This window comes from Gossypium raimondii, chromosome 10, assembly GCF_025698545.1.
Source record: "Gossypium raimondii isolate GPD5lz chromosome 10, ASM2569854v1, whole genome shotgun sequence".
Taxonomy (NCBI): domain Eukaryota; kingdom Viridiplantae; phylum Streptophyta; class Magnoliopsida; order Malvales; family Malvaceae; genus Gossypium; species Gossypium raimondii.
The window spans coordinates 56,703,776-56,728,611 of record NC_068574.1 but is presented as its reverse complement, the minus strand read 5'-3'; the positions used below and the strand labels follow the sequence as shown (position 1 = coordinate 56,728,611).

The 24,836-nt window shown below is 28.8% G+C and overlaps 2 protein-coding genes across 2 annotated transcripts; one reads left to right on the top strand and one right to left on the bottom strand.

Annotated features, from left to right (window-relative positions):
- Nucleotides 1–10,408: 10,408 nt before the first annotated feature.
- LOC105774963 (3-ketoacyl-CoA synthase 19) lies at nucleotides 10,409–12,038 on the top strand. The gene has a single exon (XM_012597525.2). The coding sequence runs from the start codon at nucleotides 10,455–10,457 to the stop codon at nucleotides 11,802–11,804; it is 1,350 nt and encodes a 449-aa protein (XP_012452979.1). The 5' UTR covers nucleotides 10,409–10,454; the 3' UTR covers nucleotides 11,805–12,038.
- Nucleotides 12,039–19,736: 7,698 nt separating this feature from the next.
- Nucleotides 19,737–21,046, bottom strand: LOC105778426 (probable membrane-associated kinase regulator 4). The gene has a single exon (XM_012602136.2). It carries the CDS (start codon nucleotides 20,990–20,992, stop codon nucleotides 19,988–19,990), a length of 1,005 nt encoding a protein of 334 aa, XP_012457590.1. The 5' UTR covers nucleotides 20,993–21,046; the 3' UTR covers nucleotides 19,737–19,987.
- Between the last annotated feature and the right edge of the window lie 3,790 nt (nucleotides 21,047–24,836).

The window sequence follows — 24,836 nt, the reverse complement described above, 5'->3', positions numbered from 1 at the left end:
ATTAATTAACCATTTGAAGCAAAAGCCACTTATTTATATATAGTAACACTCATATTCGAAATCTTAAATTTTTTTATGATCTACCAACAAGTGGTCGGATGCAATAATAAGGCATATTGCACTTCTAAGGGGAAAACGTAGATTCAAATTTTAGAAGCAACATTATTAGGAAGGATAACCATAAACCCTGGACATAAACCGTAAAACAAACATGCATAATATAAAAAAAAATTATAATCTCAATATTACCACTAAACCAATGTCTCGTGATTTTATTATCTGTTTTTTTTACTCAATAAAGATATAAATAATTAAACATTTATTGGAATCACTTTGTGTTTTCTATTTGTAGCGTATGATAAATAAATGCTTTTACTTTAGTTAAAAACTAATCAAATTTGTATTTAAATTAAGGTAAACCATCAAAACAATCATTTTATTTACCTCATGTTACATTTTAGTCACTTATGTTTGAAATGTTACATTTTGTCACTTACGTTAACGTGTTGTAACATTTTAGTCACTGAGTCGTTAATTGTCGTTAATGGTGTAACGATAAGTTGATGTGACATGTTAAATCATTATTTCAAACAAAATTTTTTGGTTAAATTATACAATTAGTCCCTATATTTTTCGTTTGGCATTAAAATTTAACTTAAAATTTTCATTTGAAATGATGATTTAACGTGCCACGTTAGCTTACCGTTTTTAAATTAAATCAATCTAATCCGACCCAAATTACTAATAGTGACCAAACTTTTGTAAATTAAATCATAAAAATATATAATCATTAACATAAGTATTTTAAATAGTACCCCATTTGTGTCATCATGACGTCGTCCGTAGTCGCAACGTTAGGAAGCTTCTCGTTGTAACGCCACCGTCTGTTCGGCCGAAAATACGAAGCCCATCCCTTATAAAAATGCATGCATAAGCTAGCCATTAAAGCTTTGCAGATCTATTTTGTGAATATCTTTGTTGTCTTCACAAGTTGTGATAGATAGTTGATGGTGTCTATTGTTCGCTAAAACTCCATCGACCACTAGTAGTTTTTCTTTAAAAGTGGGTGGCTCTTCGTCAACTTCTTTATTTGTTTCTGTTTTGAAAGTATTTCAAAATAATAAATGATTTCACGTGTCGATTTGGACCCATGTTGTCTCAAGTTTTATATATTTTTGTTTATTTTTCCATTGTTTAATAAAAGTCTTCAGTTTTAGAAGTTTTTGTCTGCTCTTGTAGCACTTTTTTAGTTTTGCTTAAACATGTAATCTTAGTTTTACAAGTGATTTTAGGGATGATTTTGTTGCCGCCTCTCTAGTTTGGTGAATGCTAGATTCTTTTATCTATTTTTGCTCGCCGCTTTGGACCAACTGGGACTGATTTTCCTATCGTATTAAGTGCTTGCAATCACTCCAAATACGTCGTGTTTAAGTTGTGACAAAGCCAATTGTTAACGTGCCATAATGTTCTATTGATGCTAAGGCTAAAGCCTTTGTTGTGTTGATGGAGCTTGTCCTGCACTATTTACGACGAATGTTTGCTATTTTTTTCTCTCTAAATTGTATGGTTTCATTCATTGAATAATTTAATGAAATTACCTTTAAAAAAAATTTTAAAATAGTAAAACAAAGTGTTAAAACATTCTAAATTTCAATAGAAACGTCGGCAAAATGTTAATAAATGGAGAAATTTGGAGCAATTAGGACCATTTTGTCAAGAAGAAAGTATAAATGTGATCGTTAATATGAATACGCAAAGGTTGTGGGATGCAAAAACACTTTTTGATGGACACATGAAGATAAGATTAAAACACACTCCCAAGATGGTGAGTTTTCTGTAAAATCTGCTTATTTTCAAGAACTCACGAATGTTCAGGTAAGAAAATATAAACAGGACCATTCTTGCTGTCCCCCCAAAAATAAGACAATTTCTATGGAAACTTAAATTACCATACAAATTAAGTAATCATGGTTTTCTAGAAGAGGATAGGATCATTGAATTTTAAACAGGGCCGAAGTCAGAAAATCCATTTTCGAGGGGTCAAAATTAAATTGTGATTTTTACGATAGTAAAAATGTAATTTCACCATTTTAATAGCCTATATCTTTATAATTTTTAAAGGATTAAATCAATTTTTTTATCATTTTTAAAAAGAACAAAAGTATAATTTTATCTTTACTAATTTAAAATTTTAAAAATTTTAAATGAAAAAATTTCATGGGGCCGGGTCCCTCCATGCTCCCATATCTACGCCCCTGATACTAAATGTTCACTTTGTCAAGTAGAGGAAGAAAACATGGAGCATTTGCTGTGGGAACGTCCATTTACTAGTTTGGTTCAAATTTTGGACTTCACACATGTAGTCATAGAGTAATGTCCATGAAGAATTGGCTGGGATCACAAAATTAAAGTTATTTATGAAGAAATCAATGAAGCATAGGTATACGCAAAGCAAGTTTTTAAAAGTGAACTTGGAATGAATTGAATCAAGACCGAGCCGTAAGTAGCGAACATGCTTATTAGGCCACATTGGGTAGATTTAGAGTGGTCATATTCTAATTCATTGGTCACTCAATCCAATTTCGACCTACATTTTCATACTGAATGACCAATTTCAAAAAATCCAGTGGTCCAAGAAAAATGATGAGGTGCTAAATTGGGTTTTATGAAAGTCTAGGCAAAATCAGGAGAAAAGTTTGTGACCATATGAGCAGGGAGAAGCTAACTGAAATTATATATATAGAAGTCTATAATTACTAATTTTGGTATTTGTAATTTTTATTTTATTTTATGTGTTTTGTATTTGTTTTGGGTATAAAAAAATTGGATATAATCAGGTTCGATTTAATTCAATTAATAAGACAGATTGACAAAAAGTTTTTTTTGAACAATCTCATTATAAGTTTTGATTATATCTATTCTCTTTTATACGATGCCTAGAACTATCATAGTCCCTCCCCAACCCATAAATAAGAGGATAACGCGCTTCAGTACACTCAAACTCACGTCCTCCTACATTAACAAGTTAAAACTCAATTCACAATAAAAAAATTTATTACACCACCTTCTAAAAAGTAATAAATATCTACCATTCTTTTTTAATATATATTCATAACAGGTTGGCTACTTAAATAACAATTAATGTGTGATAGATTTTTTTTAATTAAGCACATCGCCAAGTGAATTGGCCCACAACACCATCCTACACATGCAGCTTCAATGGTATGTCTGCTATAGGATATTAATAGCTTTTTCCCACTTGCCCACGTTACTACCTCACTTTTTAAAACAATATGGAATGGGTTTGATTTTAAATTTATCGAATTAATCGATTGGATCGATTTCGTTAGAATCAAATTATTAAATTATAATTTTATGTTATTATATTTAAATTAATTTTAAATTTTAAAGAGTGATAAAATATAGTTTTATTATATAAATCAAGTCGATAAAGACAGTATCTTATTTGGATTTGTTCATGTGAAATTTTGATATATAGTAATTATTATTTGGGATAATATTTTTAAATGAAAATATAAAATTATTTTAATGTATTTTAAATCATAAAATGTATTTTGGAATAAAAGAATATGGTCAACCAAAATTTATTTCTACTTACCTAATTCTTGTTGAATTTGTTAAAAGGATAAATCTCAAAATTATACATGAATTTTGGTTTAATACGCAATTGCATATATGAATTTTGATTTTGTGTAATTTTATACATAAAATTTTGATTTGATCAATTCTCATAAATTATTTACACAATTATTGATATAACATCATTTTATGTTTATATATTACATACAAAAATAATTGTATTTATCTAATATAAAATAAATTGAAGTATTTATATTAATTATTATTTACGAATTATTAAGTTCATTTTATTGATTAAAAGAATAAGAAAAAATGAAAATTGAAGACCAGTAGTATTAATATATGATATGCCAAACATTTGAGTAGGAATTATTTTATTGTAATATTTGTATTTAGTATATTTTAATTATTTATTTTTTAAATAATTTTGTTTTGTATTAATTACATATCGTAAAATTATATTGTTTAATAAATTAAAAAATAAACACATAAAATCACGTACAATGAATGTAACATTAGAAAATGATATTATGAATGTCATAAGCTTAAAATCTTAAATATATTGAACTTTGGTGATAATATTAATGGGAGAGACAATTACAAATTCCAAACATAGGCCATAAATCTGGTATGAAAGATAAAAAAATAATCTTAAATATATTGAATATCTATTAAAAATAATTACCAAAAAATAATTGGATTAAACCCAGATTATTAGAGAAATTATTTTATGGACCCTTCTGAGTTCTGACCACATTATTCATAGCCACTTTTCAATTATTTAATGATATTTCAGTAATTTTTTCTATGTCATTAACACATAATTTTGGTAATTTTTTAACCTTAAACCTTGAATTTCGAACCTTGAACCCTAAACCCAAATTCAAACTCAAATCCAAAATTTATGTTTAGGGTTTGAGATTTGAGGTTCAATATTGAGGGTTTAAGTTTGATTTTAGGGTTAGAGTTTTATTTTTGGGGTTCAGTATTCAGGATTTGAGGTTTGAGATTCATGGTAAAAAAATTGTTAAAATTATGTGTCAATGACATGAAAAATTACTAAAATATTATTAAATAATTGAAAAGAGACCATAAATAATATTGTTGAGTATGACTCTATTTTAGTCAAATTTGATAAATAATCTTCTAGTTAAAATTTGTTTATTTGTTCAATCAAACTCGATTAGTCTAGATTATTTTATTATTTGACCTATGAATTTAGCCTATAAATAGGCTCTTTTAAAACCTTAGAAAAATACACACATTAGAGATTAGAACTCATAACATATTTAGAGAATTTTGTGTTTACATTTTGAAGGTTCTTTATTTTTAAGTTTTTGGGGTTTAATTTTTATCTTCATCTTTTGTACTCTTCGTTCTTTTACCATTCTAGTAAAATTATCTTTGCCCGTGGTTTTTTATCCCCACTTCATGCAAGTCTTTCAGGGAGACCCTGATTTATGACAGAGACAAACTCTCGTTCGAAGATGTGAAGGGTCATTTGTTGAGTAGAGACAAACTCGATAATGAGTTTGGTTCGGATAGTAAGGCAGATAGGCAAGCTTTCGTTTTGGTAGCATCAAAGAAGCGAGAAAAAATGTGTTGGTATTGTAAAAAGTTTGGTCACGTCAAAGCAGATTGTTATAAACTACAAAATAAAAAAGCTGCTGAGAGTAATGAGGAAGATGTATTTGGCCGATGAAAGCGGTGATAATTTCATGTTAGTGTTAATGAGTGATAATTCCAAGCTTACGTCCGAGTGGATCCTAGATTTTGGATGTTCTTTCCATATGTGTCCCAATAGAGAATAGTTCTCCACATACAGTTCGGTTGAAGGTGGAGTTGTGAGCATGGGAAACGATTCATCCAGTAAGGTAATTGGTATTGATATTGTTAAAATTAGGATACACACGATGGGACGATTAGGACACTCTCAGATTTTAGGTATGTACCTGATTTACCAAAGAATCTCATCTTTTTGAGTATTTTAGACTTGAAAAGATGCAAAATCAACATTGAGTCGAGCGGCATTAAAGTATCTCGTAGAGCTCTCGTTTTGTTAAAAGGTAAAAGAACCGACAGTCTTTATATTCTGGAATGTTCTACACTGACTGGTGAAATCGGACGTCTCTCGTTCGTTATGGAGTCGAAGTTAACTTGTTTGAAGTGGAGGCAACTTGGTCATAGGAGGGAAAAAGGTATGACCGTTTTGTTGAAGAGAGGTTCTCTTTTGGATGCAGGTTTTGAAAAGTTAGGGTACTGTGTTCGTGGAAATTAGACCTGGGTTAGTTTTGATTTGACAGTGTACAAGTTGAAGGCTAGAAATATTCCAGTTTCTAAGCACAGTTTCGACTTAGTTAATTCCCTGTATAGTTTAAGATATGCCCGTGGTAGGCTTTGGCAAAGATGACATTGTGGAAATATGAGTCAAGGTGGAGATTTGTTGAGTATGACTCCTATTTTAGTCAAATTTGAGAAATAATCTTCCAGTTAAATTTTGTTTATTTGTTTCAATCAAACTCTGATTAGTCTAGATTATTTTATTATCATTTGACCTAAGAATTTAGCCTATAAATAGGCTCTTTTACAACCTTAGAAAAATACACCCATTAGAGATTAGAACTCATAACACATTTAGAGAATTTTGTGTTTACGTTTTGAAGGTTCTTTGTTTTTGGGTTTTTGGGGTTTAGTTTTTATCTCCATCTTTTGTACTCTTCGTTCTTTTGCCATTATAGTAAAATTATCTTTGCCTGTGGTTTTTTATCCTCTTTGGAGGGGTTTTTTCACGTTAAATTTGTGTGATCAATTACTCAATTTCTTCCACTATTTTTTACTTGCTGCTTAATCGGATCGATCCCCAACAAATATGATCAAAATGATCCATAAAATAATTTCTCCGCATTAGTATCTATTACTTTAACAAACTATGTAAATTCAATTGTTTTTCTTATGCCAAAACCAATAAATAGCCAACCACATACCATCAGAACTTTGAGAATTCAATGTGCCATATTTATATCTTATCAATGGGCTAAAACACAACATTAATTAAAAATCTTATAATAGATACTAAAACCTCTTAATAAAATAAATTTATTAATAATTCCCTATTTATTAGTGTAGTTTATCTAAAATTAAATTACGAAGAAAATACTAATGGTACATGGAGATTATCTAGACAATAGTAGATTGTAATCTACACTTATATTAAGTCTTTTATTGAGTTGGTATCATGAGATCATCGATTACTAATTTAGTTGTGAAATTACTAAAATACGTTCTCATATACATATACTGATTAAGTTATATTTTTAGAGTATTTTTATCTTTTATATATAATAATTTAATAAAATTTAATCATAATTAGATTTGAACCCAAATCACCAAACATAATAAACATTTAACTTTACCATTATAATCAAAGTATCAATTAATTTTTATATGCATTTTAATAAGAGTTAATTGCACCAAACATCCCCAAATTATGACCCTCATTTTAAATTGATCCCTAAACTTCACATCATTTTAATTACATCCTCAAACTATCGATGTTATATTAATTAGGTCCTTCCATTATTAAAATTGTTAATTTAACTATTAAATGACACACTATATCTTAACTTTATGTTATATAATTTAAAATGAAAAACTTTAAGAAAAATGAATATGTAAAATTGATGTTTTTAAAATGTAGCTTTGAGGTTTTCAAAGCTTTTACGGAGGCTTTATTGTTCACTCTTTTTATTCAGCTTTTACTTTATTTTTATTTTTACTTTTAAAAGTTATGCGACAACATTCTATTTTTATTTAAATTTAGCTATATAAGATTTAATGTGTCATTTAACAATTTTAATAACGAAAGGATTTGGCTTGATATAAATCAATAATTTGAGGATATAATTAAAACGTATTGAAGTTTAGGGACCAATTTAAAATGAGGGTTATAGTTTAGGGATATCTAGTACAATTAACTCTTTTAATAAAATATATTTATTACTGTTTTAAAAATAATAGGTTTAATGGTGCAAAAATTCCTCAAACTTTTTCAAAAAAAGCAATTAAGCCTCTGGTTTTTTTTTTTTTCACTCATTTGGGTATTTGAACTTTCAAAATGCATCAAAAAGGCTCTCAAACATTTTCAAAAAAAGCAATTAATCCCCTACTCTCTTTTTTCACTCAATTGAGTATTTGAACTTTCAAAATGCATAAAAAAGACCCCAAACTTTTCAAAAAAAGCAATTAAGCCCTGCTTTTATTAAAATTATAAAAATTAAAATCAATAAAAGCTATAAATATTATTAAATTGTAATAAAAATTCAAATATTAACAATTTATTAAAATATAAAAATATATAAAAATAGTAAAAATATATAAAAATATATAAAAATTTTAAAATTTTATAAAGTCATAAGAAAATTATACAAAATGTAAAAAATATAAATTTCAGTAAAAAATTATAAAAATTATCTTACCAAAAGAAGCATTTTACAATTTTTCTATAACTTTTATTGATTTTATTTTTATCATTTTTGTCACATATCACATTGTGTTGCGATACATGATTACTTTAATTGAAAAAACTAGGGGTTGTCGATTTTTTTATAATTTCTATAAAATTTTATAATTTTTTTTATTTTTTACGATTTTTATAAATTTTAAATTTTTATATTTTTATTAAAATTTAATATTTTCTAAAATTTATTATTTATTATTTATATTTTTTTCTAAATTTTAATAAGAACATGGACTTAATTACTTTTTTGAAAAATTTTGAGTGTCTTTTTGATGCATTTTGAAAGTTCAAGTACCCAATTGAGTAAAAAAAGCAGGGGATTAATTGCTTTTTTGAAGAAGTTTGAGGGTCTTTTTGATGCATTTTGAAAGTTCAAGTGCTCAACTGAGTGCAAAAAAAAAAAAAGAAAGGCTTAATTATTTTTTTTTTTAATGTTTGAAGACTTTTTACATCCTTAAGCCAAAATAATAAATATATTTGTTTAGTAATTCAACATCTCTTAAAATTATTATTTTAATGTATTAAATTTGATCTAATTATTTATTAACTATTGTATTTAATATAGAATATTACTAAATTAATAACTTAAATGATGTGATAAATCTCAAAACGACACATGAACTTTGGTTCAATTTGCAATGTTATACATGAACATTAATTTTGTGTAACTTTATACATGGCATTTAGACTGATTCATTTTTCATAAATAACTAACACCATTAGCAATATAATATCATTTTACGCTTACATATTACATACACGAATAATTATACTTATCCGATATAAAATAAATTCTTGTATTCATTTTTAAACGTATACAATTGAATCAAAATCAAGGTTTTATATATACATTTGAACCAAAATCAAAGTTTAATGTGCATAATTGCAAAAATCAAATTGCATGTATCAAAGTGCACATTAGATCAAAGTTCATGTATAATTTTAATATTTATCTCCTTAAATAATCTTAACAAGTATCATTTTGGTCACCAAACTATAAAAAGTTATAAAATGGTCATCTAACTATTCAATTTTTTTTGGCCACCAACTGGTTAACAGTTGTCGCTTTTAAAATTGACATAATAGCAACTTTAACCCTCAAAATTTATAAATTATGTCAATTTAGTCTTAATTCTAAATAAAATAATCCTCAATATTTGCACATTGTGTAATTTTATTTTTCTTTTTTCAATTTTTCTTCTCTTTGTGACAGTGAGAGTTAATTTTAGAAGAATGAGAAAAGACAAAATTATTATCTTGGATTTTTTAGTGTCTCCATTTTTTTATATTTTCAAAAAGTTTAGCTGATAAATTTATTATTTAGCTTTTTAAGTGAAATGGTCGAAAGAAAGCAAATATTGCAAAAAGACTAAATTACATAATAGGTAAGTATTTAGGGTTAAATTTTTAGAATTAGGACTAAATTGACGCAATGTATAAATGATGAGGGTTAAATTTACTATTATGTCAATTCTAAAACTGCCACCGTTAACCATTTGGGGACCAAAAAGAATAAATTTAAAAATTTACTAACAGGTTTTTAAACTTTTCATAATTAATTAACTAAAAAATTACTACTAGTTAATCACTACTAATATAATTTACCCTTAATTTCTTTCCCAAACAGAAAATTTTAAAATTTATTGTAGCTATTTATTATTACATTGCTAATTTATTAATCACATGTCCTTAAAAATTTATTGGTTGTCAAATCCATTTGATGAACTTAGAAATAAAATTTCATTTTTTTCATAAAAAATTAAATAATTTATGTAAATTAGAGGATAATACATTTCAGGGCACTCAAACCCATGTCCTCCTGTATTGATGATAATATCGATGCCAATCGAATTAAGACTTAATCCACATATATATTTAAAATTATACATAATCCTTCCCTAATTCTTAAATGGGAGGATAATACACTTTAGGGCACTTGAACCTACGTCCTCCTGTATTAATAACAATATCGATGTCAATTGGGTTAGGACTAAATCTGGTTTTAGAAATAATTTCAGTTTTTAATTTCCATCCGAAGTCCAAAGACCCAATTTCTTTTTTCCAGCTGGACATACTCCACATGCCACTATTAATTATTATGCAACTGCAATCTCCTACTCTACTGAACTCTACTGAATGCTCTAATACACCATTTTCATGCAAGTTGTTGAATATGTTTTTACAACTTTCAAAATTCCAACTTCCACACCAAATTCTACACAAAAACCAGATTCAAATTTCAACTATAAATACAGGTAAAACCTTTCATATACAATGAACCAGCCCCCCCAAAGGAAAACAAGTTCCATTAATTTTCTTCCCTTTTTTATCTTCATCAATGGAGCTTTTCATTACAATATTTCTGGTATTTCTTTATTTCATGTTCGTTTTCTTCATTTACAAGCTGTTATGGAGGACCCAAAGCTGTTACATCGTAGCTTACGAGTGTTACAAGGCACCCGACGACATGAAACTCGACACCGAAACGTGTGGGAACCTGGTTTTGAGGAACAAAAATCTGGGTGTCGGAGAGTACAAGTTTCTGCTACAAGCAATGGTGAATGCAGGCATTGGGGAAGAAACTTACGGCCCAAGAAACGTCATCGCGGGCAGAGAAGAATCCCCGAATCTCTCCAATGCGCTTTCGGAGATCGACGATATCGTCTTCGGTACCCTCGACAAGCTGTTCGCTAAAACTGGAGTTTTGCCGTCGGAAATCGATGTACTTGTTGTTACCATCTCGATGATTTCTTCGGTGCCGTCGATACCGGCTCGAGTGATCAATAGGTACAAGATGAGGGAGGATGTTAAGGTTTTTAATTTGTCGGGGATGGGTTGTAGTGCGAGTCTTATAGCTGTTGATCTTGTGAACCATTTGTTTCAAACATATAAGAACCAATTCGCCATTGTTGTGAGCTCGGAATCATTAAGCCCTAATTGGTATGTAGGCAAAGAAAGGTCCATGATGCTCCCCAATATTCTTTTTCGTATAGGGGGTTGTTCTTTGCTTTTAACAAACAAAAGAGGGCTTAAACATCGAGCCATTTTGAAACTGAACCACTTGGTCCGAACCCATGTCGGTTCGATCGACGAAGCGTATGGTAGCTGCACTCGAATCGAAGACGATCAAGGCAACTGCGGTTTCTTCCTCACCAAAAACCTCCCGAAAGCTGCTGCTAAAGCGGTATCGATGAACCTTCGAGTTTTAGTACCTAAAATGTTGCCATTAAGGGAACTCATTCGGTACTCAGTGGTAACCTATTGGAGAAATAAGTCCAAAACATCGAGTCCGGAATCCGGTTTGAACCTAAAATCCGGAATCGACTATTTTTGTATCCATCCTGGCGGAAGAGCGGTGATCGACGCAATGGGACGAAGCTTAGGGCTAAATGAATACGACCTCGAACCGACTCGAATGGCGCTTCATCGATTCGGAAACACATCGGCTGCCGGCTTATGGTATGTTTTGAGTTACATGGAAGCTAAAAAAAGGCTAAAAAAAGGGGATAGAATATTGATGATAAGCCTTGGAGCTGGTTTCAAGTGCAATAACTGTGTTTGGGAAGTAATGAAGAACTTGGATGATGTTAATGTGTGGGAAGATTGTATTGGTAGGTATCCTTTAAAATGTACTGCCAATACTTCTTTCTTGGAAAAATATAGCTGGGTTAATGAATCTAGTCATTAGGGTTTTTAGGGTTTGGAATAGGTCTAAGCAAGAAAATCGAGAAAAAAAATTAACAATTGATTCAAATAGGAGTATTCGGTTTCGATCCGATTCATTTAATTCAATTTGATTCGATTTACGGATCATAAATTTAAAAAAAAAATCATAATTATATGATCTAAACTGAATTGTATTTTTATTTAATTTGTAGCAATTTTTATTTTTATGACATAAAATTAGTGAAAAAATTCAAAATACTATATAATATTTTTCAAAAATAAAACCGATGAACTAAAAGTATTCAAATCGATGAAATTTGGTTTGGTTAGTTTCGATATTCGATTAAGTTTTGAAATACTAAAATACTATTTTTCAAAATTGATCCAAAATGAACCGTTATCGCCCTAGTTTGGACTTTATAACTAGTTAGAATGTAGAATTTTGGGTCAAAATTAAATATAAATTTTAAAATGGATTAAAATATAATTTTATCATTATATTAACTTAAAATTTTATAAATTTAAAAAATTAAACTATAAATTTTTTTATTTTAAAAAAAACTAAAACAAAATTTCCACTATTAAGGCCGAACAAATTAAAATCCAAAAGTTGAATGTGGGCTATGTGAGTTAGCTGCAATGGCCCTCTTTTATCATTTATTACGTTCACTATTTTACCTTGTAACTTTATTATAGCCATTTGTCACTAACATCTCTTAAATTTAATGATTTATTTGTCCCTCTAAATTTATAAAAAATTCATTTTAATCCTTCATTTAGTTTTTCGCCCTTTTTAGCCCTTAAATTTGTTTTTTTTCAAACCACCTCAAAATGAGTGGAAAATTTATCGTTTTTTAACTTTACTGATGTTATATACACATGGATGACACGTCAATATTTAATTAATTTTAAAATTTAAAAATTCAAAAATTATAATAACTATTTTTAAATTTAAAATATTATAAAATTACAAAAATAAAAATATTTTTAATATTTTAAAATTATTTAAATATTGGTGTGTCATCTATGTGGCAATCCACATGTGTACCACATCAATTTTTTAATATAAAGTTTTTTAAAAAGATATTATTTGAAAATTTATGTACTTTTTAATATGTCCCAATATAATATATTAAATTGAATTCACGGTAGACATAAATCTTATAAATTGTCAAAGATTTATGGGCAACTAGATTTGCTCATAAATGTCAAGCATTGATATTTTAAGAGGTATGGTTGTAAAACTAAATTACATCCAACTAGAAATTGATAGTCCGACTAGTATATAAAATCGAAGAAGAATTAAACAGTAAAAATTAATTAAATCCATAAAAAATTAGCCTAACTAGAAATTGATAGTCTAACTAGTAAAAAATCGAAGAAGAATTAAATTAGTAAAAAATCAATTAAATCGATAAAAACTGGTCGATTTAGGTAAAAAACTATTGATCTTAATTTAAGCTAGTTTAAATATTTGATTTTGTTATAATTTATAAAATTAATGCTTATTTTTTCTATTATTATTATTATTTATTTGTGCTTATTAGTTTTTTTAAAATTCTTATAAATTTTCTAGAATTTTTAATTTTTTATTTTATAATAATTGAATCAATTAAATCGAAAATTAATAATTTGATCGATTTAATCATTAATCCGATTCCTAAAAACATTAGAACTTCATATTAGCCATAGAGCACAGAGAGTAAAGGAGCAAGTTAACTATATAATAATTTTTGAGTAATTTTTAGGGTGAGTTGTAAATTATTCCATTTGTGTTTTGAGTTCATTTTATTTATTATTGTAAAATTTCATATTGACCTTTCTATTATTTTATTTTCACATATTATTTTTGTGGTGTGTTTCATTTATCCCATAATAAATTTATTTGTAATCATGTTGACATGATGTAGGGGTAAAGTTAGAAAAATTTTTAGGGTGAAATTAAATTGTAATTTTCACGATAGTAAAAATACAATTTCACCATTGTAATAGTTTATATCTTTATAATTTTTAAAATATTAAATCATTTTTTATCATTTTTAGGGGGACAAAACACAATTTTATCTTTATTAATTTAAAATTTTAAAAATTTTATATGGCCTAAATGAAATTTTTTCAATTTTAGGGGAGACGGGGCCCCTGCCAGTCCCCCCTAGCTATGCCCCTGATATGACGGGGTCGGTTCATTCAAAATGTACTAGATAGATACTTTAATTAAAAAACCAAAAGAATTAGGCCAAATTTTGTTATAAAATTAAAAAAAAAAAGTAACAAGAACAAGAGATCGGATAACAAAGAGGAATGTATCATTTATTCATTAAGTTAGTATCTACAATAGTTCTCCAGAGTTTATATTTATAAACATAAGAAGTATGAACGAAATAAAATTCTACTCCTAAAGAACATTAGAGTTCTAAAGTATACCCAACTTCTTACTCTAATGAACATTCACTTTATAATAAAATATTTATAACACTCTGCTTTTGGATGTCTATTAATAAATAATGTGCCTCGTTAAAACTTTACTAAAAAACTCATGGGATGAAGAAAAAAAAGTATACATATCTTTAATACACAACATATTGTCTCATTGAAAACTTTACAAGGAAAATCCAATAGAACAAAATCTCGATTAAGGTAAAAAGTGTACAATATGTATTTACCCTCTCCGATAACATCACATAACATCTTAGAATTTATACATTTCAATACTGAATACTAGCTTTTCAAATTATCACTTGAACATATTTACTAAATATTTATATCATCATTTTCTAAAATAATGATTGAGAAAGAATTGTGAAGAAATATATTTTGATAAATCTTCTTTAATATATATCATCTTTTCGACTTTTGTTGGACCATTTTATCTAAAGAATGTCACATGTTTAATAGAATGCAAAGATAGATCAATGCTTCTATAGCACTACAATATGGCACTTTTAGACCAACTAAGATAGGTGCTTCTGGATCGAAGATTTCTTTATCATTGTCTTGAAGATGTGATTAACTGTTTTTATTCACATTAGAGATATTATAACCATTGGAGGTATTTAATGGATGTATTTTATCAATATCGAATCTCTTTTAAGACTTTATTGGTATATGTCGGTTTATATACGAATATTTCATATGTTAAGTGCTCAATCTGTAAGTCAAGATAAAAATAGATCCTTTTATCTCAAACCCTTCTTTCAATAATTTATCATATTGTAATCTCTTTAGAATTCTAACAATAATCATAATAAACTGTAATTATGATCTTACTATAAAAAAATACATATGGGAATGTTAGATCATTTTATAATCTTCTTTCAACTATTATTCACCGAGTCGAGTTAATCTGCATATGTTCAAATAATTTCAATTCAAATAAATATTTATACAAACACATTTAACAATTTCTTGAGAATTTCTATATGTTTCTAGCATTCTAAATCCTATAAGGATTTTAATAAAATTTCACTATCTTGATTCATATAAAAGCAGTAACAACAACCATTAAACGCATGTTAAGTTTTTCATGAACTCCAAACTAATAAGGAATCTAAAAGTTATTACATCAACCACAACAGATTATTATATCTTTACATAATCAATACGAAGGCTTTACGAAATCTCTTATATTACAAGTCATGATTTATATCTTAAAACTTCATTTTCTTATTTTCTTTTGCAAGATTGTCAATGTGTACCTCAACGGCTTTACACCATTTTGGTTTGTCATTACTATTTCTACATTTCTAGACAATTTTATATTCAAGATTCTCATTTTCTTTCATTATTTCAACAATAATATTACATGCAAAACCATTGTCGATAACAATTCATATTAAAATCTATTCATTTTCATTATTTTCAGTTCTAATTCTTAGTGCCTGAATCTCTTTTGGAGTTTTAACGATAGTTATTTCTTGGGTCTCTTCTAGAGCACCCGTCTCCACTACAAAATCATATTGATTTTTATTATTATTTAATAGTGTTAATAGTTGGACCTGAATTTTGAAATTTAAAAATAAAATACTAATGTTTAAAAGTAAAAGCATATAGACTAAATTCTAAATTTTTTAAATACAAAGATTTATGACATATTTTAACCTAATTTAATCTAGTTGATTTATGCAATTCAAAGAAAAAACATATAGAAAGTCTGAAGTTAGCAATTTTAATGGCTACAATTTTTTCCCTTGCAACCTTCATCTATACCTTCTTTCTATTTTATATGTATATAAATATACACGAGGGAGATGTACGTACACTAGTATAAAATTAAAATAGTTTTGTACACTTTTATAATTATTTGTATTAATATTAATATTTTTATAATCGGGTCATCATATTTAAGTTGATTAACACCGATCATGTATGTCAAATTTTGTGGATCAATATAATAGAAATATCAAATTGATTTAACAATTTACATGTATAATTATATTAATAAATTTAAGGGTAAACTATAAAAATAGTCACTTTTTTTGCCTAAGATTACATTTTAGTCGCTTATGTTTGAAATGTTATATTTTAGTCACTTACGTTATTATTTTATTACGAAGTGTTCACTCTACCGTTAAACTCCGTTACCTCCCTAGCGACACTCCTACGTGGTAGTCCAAATGGGTTTTAAATGCCAACTTGGATGTCCAATTGTTGATATGAAAATAAGTTTTTAATTAAATAAATTTAATTTGGACCGTCACGTAGGACATCCAAGTTGGTATTTAAAACTCATTTGGACTACTACGTAGGACCGCTATTAAGGAGGTAACGGAGCTTAACGGTAGAGTGACCACTCCGTAACAAAACAATAATATAACGTATATTTTTTTAATATATTTTAAAAAATTATAAATATAAAGAATCTTTAAAAGCTATATTTGTATATTCATGTTCAAAATATGTGACATAAATAATTTTAAGAACATGTTTGTCAAACATCCCTTAGTGCTTAACAGCATCAAAATTTGCCTTTTTTATTTTTACATTAGTTTAAGGTTTGATAAAACCCACTAAGAAAACAGAAAAGCAGACCACCTGAAAGGCTGTTTTGTCTGCACTTTGAAGATTTTTCACTTTCCATTTTTTATTCTTCATTGTCTTTTATTATTATTAGTTTTTAAGTCTCTAGAAGAACAACATGTTGTAATTTTCAACATTTATTTAATTCTCACAAGTGTCTCTTTATTAATCTAAAGAGGCAAAACCATTTTAAGCCTTTTTTAAATCACTCAACATTAGTTTTATTATCTGATGATTGGTTGCAACTCAATTAAAAATTGGCTTAGCTTTGCCTAATTTATTGACTGCCTTTTTGCATTATTTTATATGGTTCAGCTTGAGGGAAATCATTACAATTACGAGTGTGCAAAATTTAGTTAAAATCGATTTAATTTATTTAATTAATTTTCGTTAAATTTTTATTATCAATTAATTTAATTTAAAATAGGTCTGTTCATGAGTTGAGTCATTTGGCTCGATCCAAAGGTCCGCTCAAAAAATGGGAGAGTTTGGGTAAAAATATAAGTCCAATAATGGGCTTGGGCCAAAAATAAGGCCCATTTTAAAAACAGTCGGGCCTCAGGTAAGACATTTTTTACCCGATCCCAGCTCGGCCGAAATTCACTAAATGCCAAAAAAAAGCTGCTATTATTTTTGTTATTTTAATGATATTTTCTTGCTGTTTTCTCCTTATTTTGCTACCATTTCACTATTATATTGCTACTATTTTGTTGTTATTGTTTGGATACTAGAGGTGCTCATGGGCCGGGCAGAACGGCCGCCCGAAATATGGGTTTGGGCAAAAAAACCGGCCGGGACTCGTGCACCACTTTTTTGGCCCCGGGCCCGGCCCGGCCCGAATATAATAAATATATTTTTTGTTTTTTTAATTTTAAAATATTTTTAAAATACTTTTTTATTTTTTATTTTTAAAATAATTTTTTGGTGTTTATTAAAAAATGGGCTGGGCCGGACCAGACTCGAGCTTAGAAATTTTTTCCCGGGCCGGGCCTGGACACAAATTTAGGCCCATATTTCGGGTCGGGCCTGGCCCGAGTCTAGGACGCGGGCCAAAATTTTTTCTGGGCCCGGCCCAGCCCGGCCCATGAGCACCTCTATTGGATACTATACAACACTTGTTTTAATGTTAATTTTGTTATTATTTTAGAGACATTTTCTTGTTAAGTTGCATCTATCTTAGTATTATTTAAGTATACATATTTTTTAAAATTTATTATCAATTTTTTCGAAAATATTTATTTTAATGTTTTTAATATTTTTGAGGTATTGTATATTTAAAAATTATGTAAAAGAATAATATAATATAAAAAATTAATATGAGCAGGCTAGGTCAGGCCAAGCTCAGGTTTTAACTTTTTTATCTGGGTTGAGACTTGGACAAAATTTTATGCCCAGTTTTTGGGTCGGGCCCAGGCCTAGCAAACTAGCCTAAATTTTTACCTCTAGTTCAAAAGAAGTTAATTAATGGAATTAGTCACTTAATTGAAATTATTAATAATAAATATATTATACATAAGTTGTATTGACTAAAGAAAACTTAAGTCTAAATTGTATATGGTAGTAGGCCAAAGAAAAAATATTAAAAGAAAATCTAAGAAATAACAAAACTAAACTCAAAAACTCTTACATAGTTGAGTTTAATTGATTATTTTCACAAAAAATTAATTTAATTAACTATTAAATATTTTAAATTTTCAATTAATTCGATTAATAATAATTCGACTTAGTTATTTATTTAACCATCTTTGATGGCGGCTTTTACAATTAATGGGAAGTGAAAGCTAAGATTTATCTATATTTTTATTAGAGTCTAATTATGCTCTCAATCTTTAAATTCTCCGCACATTTAAAATTTAATCTTTTATTTTTATTATGAAAATTTATTCTTTTAATCTTTTGGTTTAATAATTCAAGTTCAATACATCATCATAGGACTAACATTACATGGATTAAAAGTCAAATAAGTAAAAAAAAATGTTAGATATGTGATTGTAGAGTTTTCGATTCTAAATATGAGATTGTAAAATTTTCAATACTATTTTAGAGAAGTAGAGTGAAAGTCAATATGTTTTTTTCTTACATGGCTTTCATGCGGTTTTAAATTGGCCACATGAGTACTTTTTTTATTTTAAAAATACCAAAAAATCTAATAAAAGGGAGAAATTATTTTATGGATCCTTCTCACCACATCATTCATGGTCCTTTTTCAAATATTTAATGATATTTTAGTAATTTTTTCTATGTCATTGACACATAATTTTGGAAATTTTTTATCCAAAACCCAGAACACAAAATCTCGAACCTTGAACCTTAAACCAAGAATCCGAGACCCGAATCTTGAATCTCAAATACTAAACCATAAACCCAGAACCCCAAACTCAAAACTCGAACCCTAAACCCAAAACTCGAAACCTTGAACTCAGAGTTTAAAGTTCAAGGTTTAGGTTCAAGTTTAGCAATTTGATAAATGATGATCATAAATTTCAACTAATGCTTGAATATATAGGAAAGATAAAATATCAAAAAAAAAAAATGCAAGGTCGCTTTATATAAAAGAAAAATGAGTGCATATGAAAAATTGATGGCAGCATTTTGATTGTGATTGTGTCATTTAATGTCAAAATTTTTTGAAACTGAGGAACTTATTATATGCACAATCTGGGATTTGTGGATACGCCCTGAAATCCTGGACCCATGTTTAGCTGATGCAAAAGTTGTACCACCCATTTGAATAATATATTTAATGATGTTGCAAGTAACGGTGAGTACGGTAGTGATACAAAATTTACTTAATTTCAAGTAGTTGGATTATGAGAAGCTCAAATTTCTTAGTCAAATATGGTAATTGATGGTTGCATTAAGTTTAATGTAAACTTCAGTTGAATCGAGTAATAAAGTGTTCGATATTTTTAAAGTAAAACGTTAGATTCGAGTTTTATAATTAAAGAAGAAATGTATTGGTACATTTTAAAGAAATTCACTCCATCATCTTGAAAGGAACTTCCATAGACAATTTATGTTCTAACATATTACAAGACAATTTTGCATCAAACCTTGTTATACTTCAAAAGTAATAACAAAAATCTACATTCTGTTATTTTTATCCTTACTCCGATTCTTCATTTTTCTTTAAAAAATATTCGTATTTAACATATACCTGAATCCGAATAACATAAATTATCAATTTTTTTAGCCCCTGCAATGATCTGGCCTGTCTTGTTCTTCGAAAACAGGAATGTTAGAAGCTGACAAAGAATAATACCCAACTTCACCTACAATCTTAGTTGAGGCCATCATCTTTTGAGCTTGAGATCGTTTGCAATGTGCAATGGCTCCTTGAATTGGATTCTCGATTTCCGTATTAACGCTGCTGCTTCGTTTAAGAAACTGCAGGTACGGAAAACCGTTTGAGCCATTCGAGTTTGAAGAAGAAGAAGATGATGAGGATGAAGAAGTGGAAGACTTGTTCGTCAAAGAATAACCTTTCGTAGCCGTCGTCGATAACGATCTCCTATGACGATTACTATTACCATTACCGTCGCTATTGTCAACTAGCTTCCCTTTGTCCGCATTGTTTCGCCTTTTCGGTTTCGAAACCGTAGTTTGATTGCCATCTTTAGCCGCGGCGGATGATTCATCCGTGCAACCTGATTTTCCAAACAAGGCTTTGAGGTAAGCTCTCGAAGCCTTCAACTTTGAGCTGAGCTTGAGTTTTTTAGTCCAAGACTTCTTCGGGTTCTCATCGAAACATCGACTAACTTCCGTCTCGGTCGAGTACTCGTAGAACAACGACGTCGACGAGTACTCATCCGGGTTCAGCTCTCCACTAACATAACACGAGTCACAAGGCGAGATATTGCAGGATTCAAACGGAGTGCTCGTTGAAGTCGGTGTCGTAACAGTAGTGGTTAATGGTGTGCCATACAATTCTTCAACCACACCATTGTTGAAGTCACCATAACCCGAACCGGAACCCGAAAATTGAAGCAGCTGTGGAGGAAGATGAAGGGGAAGAAGCTTCCCATTGTAAAAAAGTTCATCAGCTGGGGAACTTGTGGGTTCCTTTTCAATGGAAATTGAAGACATTTGGAATTCAAATTCCCTTGAATTCCTTGAATTTGTGAAATAATTGGAAAATGAAGTGATTTCCATGTCAATATATTCATCATCTTCTTCATTATCAATGAAGCTCATTGCCGTATATTTTTTTTAATGCGAAGTTTTTTTTGAGGGTTTGGAAAGAAAGAGAGCTCATTCCACTTTTTATAAGCAAGAAAAATAACCGCCTGGTAGGACAAGTATTCAGTAAAAGAATTAAATTAAATATAGGGTAAGGAATTAAAAATTATTTTATGGACATTTTCCATCACGAGAAATGATTATATGAAACTGTGATTCTATGTCATCTTTAATCTTTTTTAATGAGAGAATAACAAATCAGATTTCCTTCTAATTTTTGGCATTTTTAGTTGGATTTAAATTTTTCAGGAGGAAAAATCTGAAAATCAGTAGGAAAAATCTAATTTGTCATTCTCCCATCGGAAATGGATAAGGATGACGTGGAATCACAGTTTCATACAATTCATTCTCTTCCATCACATCATTTATGGTCTATTTTTAATTATTTAATGATATTTTAATAATTTTTTTCATATTATTGACACATAATTTTGATTATTTTTTTTACCCAAACTCAAAACTCTGACCTTGAATCTCAAATCCTAAATCCGAACCCTAAACCCGGTTCAAATTTGGAATTCAAGGTTTGAGATCGGAGTTCAGGATTCACGGTAAAAAAATTATCAAAATTATGTGTCAATGACATGGAAAAAATTACTAAAATATTATTAAATAATTAGAAAAGAACCATAGATGATGTATAAAATAATTTCTGAAAGAATTATATAATTTTGTAAACTATTTCGTATGGTTCCAAATATAAAAAAATTGGGACAATTATGGAAGTTATTCCAGTTGGGGGACCAACCCTTACACTAATGTTTGTTCTTTTTAATATGATAATGTAAAAGAAATGGTTTGATGAGAGGACTAGGGACCAAAGTATTTGTTTGACATTTTCCTAATTCTTTCACTTACCCCAATCTTTTTCATTTTCCCTCAATTTTTTGTCTACTTTAACATGAATATATTCGTGTTTATTCATGGCTCAAATTAACTTGAATAACATAGCTCCCAGGGGTGAATAAAGGAGGCAGACAACGACATGGAACTCTAAAATATGAAAAATTGCCTTTTAGTCCTTTCATGAATGATGAAACCAATGGTGAAATTGTATTATAGCCCTTAAAAATGAAAAGATTTCTATTTAATTTTGTTAAATAATGAATTCATCGAGTTAATATATGATGAAATTATACTTTGATCACTCTAAATTTTAATAATTCAATTCGAGGTGAATATAACTCTTTTAAATAGATTAGTCGTCTTATAAATTAAAAAAAAATCTATAATTTAATATTTAGCACCCTAAAATGAAAAAGAAAATTCTATCCAGTCCCTACAAAATGGTGAAATTACAAATTAATACATAATAAATTTATATTTTGACCTATGAAAAATTATAATTAAATTTCAACCCCTAAAAGAATTTCTAAACTTTCCCTTTATAGCTGCTCCTCATTCATAATTCAAGAACAAATAGATAATGTGTGAGAACTTGAAGCCAAAAAGGTTCTAAATTGAAAGCAGCCCAAGTTTCAAAACCAGGTTTCCAGCATCATTCATCACCATAAATACTTGCATGGCTTGTTCAAGAAAAATATAAGTAAAGTTCACTTCTTCTTTTTTATTAGTAAAATAAAATAATGTGATTAAAGAAGAAAGAAAAGCTAAACACCCACTTTTTGTTAACATGTTTTCACTACTTTTTACTGGATTCCAGGGCTTGTTTTTTCAACTCGAGTTTCGGAAAACGATATATAAAATTGAAGTTCGAAATTTCAACATCTGCAATCGTATTTTATTTTTTACGGATAAAAAGAGGATAATATATCTTTATAGAAAAGGGGAAGACAATGAAAGAGTACTGGATGAGTTGTTGACATCAAGAAAGAAAGGAACAGATGATCCGACAGTCGATGGTGGATGGGGAATATATATCCTGTGAAACTCGAGGACCCTTCCTATTTTTATTTCTTTTCTTTGGGTTTTGGTTTTAAGCTTTGTCTTCCCTTTTAATACACTCTCTCTTCCACCCCTCTTTTTTTTTTTTTTTAACCCACTTACTTATGTTGTTTGTTCAATGGCATCCTTTCCCCCATTTTATTTATAATTTAATTTGGTCCTTATGTATCAGTTTGTGTGATGGTTGATGTTCGATGTATCTGTGATGATGGTATTTTTAACTTATGTATTAACACTTGTAATTTGATAATAATGGTGATGTTTAAGGTTGTTGAGTATTTTTGTGTCTCTCCTAAATAGTGAGGCTTCTCTATTTATATGATATAGATACTCTTCACTGATATGCCATATTAAGTAGGTTCCATGCATATTAACACGTATCCTACTCTAGAATTAACACGTGTTTAGGTAGTCTCATGCGCGATTTCATGTGTGACTTTACAAGAGAATATAAGTATCCCTCCTGCGAACACCCATTATCATGCAAGTTCAATCTGCGAGCTCAATGACATTTGACCCAAACCCATTCAAGTCTCATTCGAGTTTTAGGCAGGTAATAACAAGTATCATAACAAAGGGCAAACCTTTTTCTCGGGTATGACTTGATTTTTGATTAACTGTTGATATTTTTGGACTTCATCTTCAATGTACTAGTGTTTGTGTGGGTAGAGGAAGGTGGTTTCAAATTATAATTTATCAAGAATCCAAAATAGGAAAATTACATTTCAGCTACTGATTTTAGCTGGACTTGGGATTCTTCAATGTTTGAAACCTGATCTGGATCAGTTTTAAAAATTCTGTTTTACTATTATGACGTTAAAATATTAAAAGACAGTTCAAATTATAATTTAATTTAATTAATTTTAATCCTTATACTTTTTAAATTGATCAATTTTAGTCCCTTTACTTTTCAAATCCTAAAATTTTAGTCCTTACCGAACAATAGTTTTTAATCCATTTCATTAAATTCTATTGTTAGCCATGTTCTTCAATTTGATCATTTTTAGTCTTGATATTTTTCAATTTTAAAGCTTCAATCTTAATGCAAACAACAATAATTAAATCCATTAAATAGCTTTTCTGTAACTTATGAAAACAAGCTGACATAAAATTACATGTAATAATATATTTGGTGCATATGATCTCGGAACTAACATGATGAATTTAACAGTTACTTGGGGCTAAAGTTTCAAATTTTGAAAAGCATAGACTAAAAAAGGTCAAACTAAGTAAACTAAATCCACAACTCATACATAGTACAAGGACTAATAACAAAATTTAACCAAAAAATTATTTATTCAAAGAATAAGTAAAACCGACCTTTGGACACGGCACTCTTTCCAAATCTTTTGATTTAGTCCTTCCATAAAAAAGTGATTTAGTCCTTTCGATTTAAAGGTTAATTCTAAACAAATATCATTTCCTTGAATAATTAATTGCCGCCCATTAACTGTTTATGGACTAGGATTTCTTTACCTTCCCTACTCAAACCCAACCTAAGTTGAGCTAGGCATCCAATTTAAATAAAATTATTAGAAACTAGCTTTTAGTATTATATGAAATAGCAAAAATCTCAAGCCGGTCCTGGTGAATTTGTAAAATCTTAGCTACTGGACATAATTATGATAAACTGTACCTTGTCCATTTTCTTCATGTATCTCTATTATTGAAACCATTTTCCCCTATCATTTTCCCCCTTACGTGGGTAAAGAAAAAATGTGTGTCCAAAACAAGCAACAAGAAGGGAATTGCTAAGTTGATATGGGGCATAATTATGATAAACCCTCCCTTGCTCAACACCTTGTGTCTTTAACAAGGCAATGGGTTACTAGACCTAAATAAAGCAACCATAAACCAAAAGTTAAAAGCAATTTCGTATCCTATTATCTGAGTT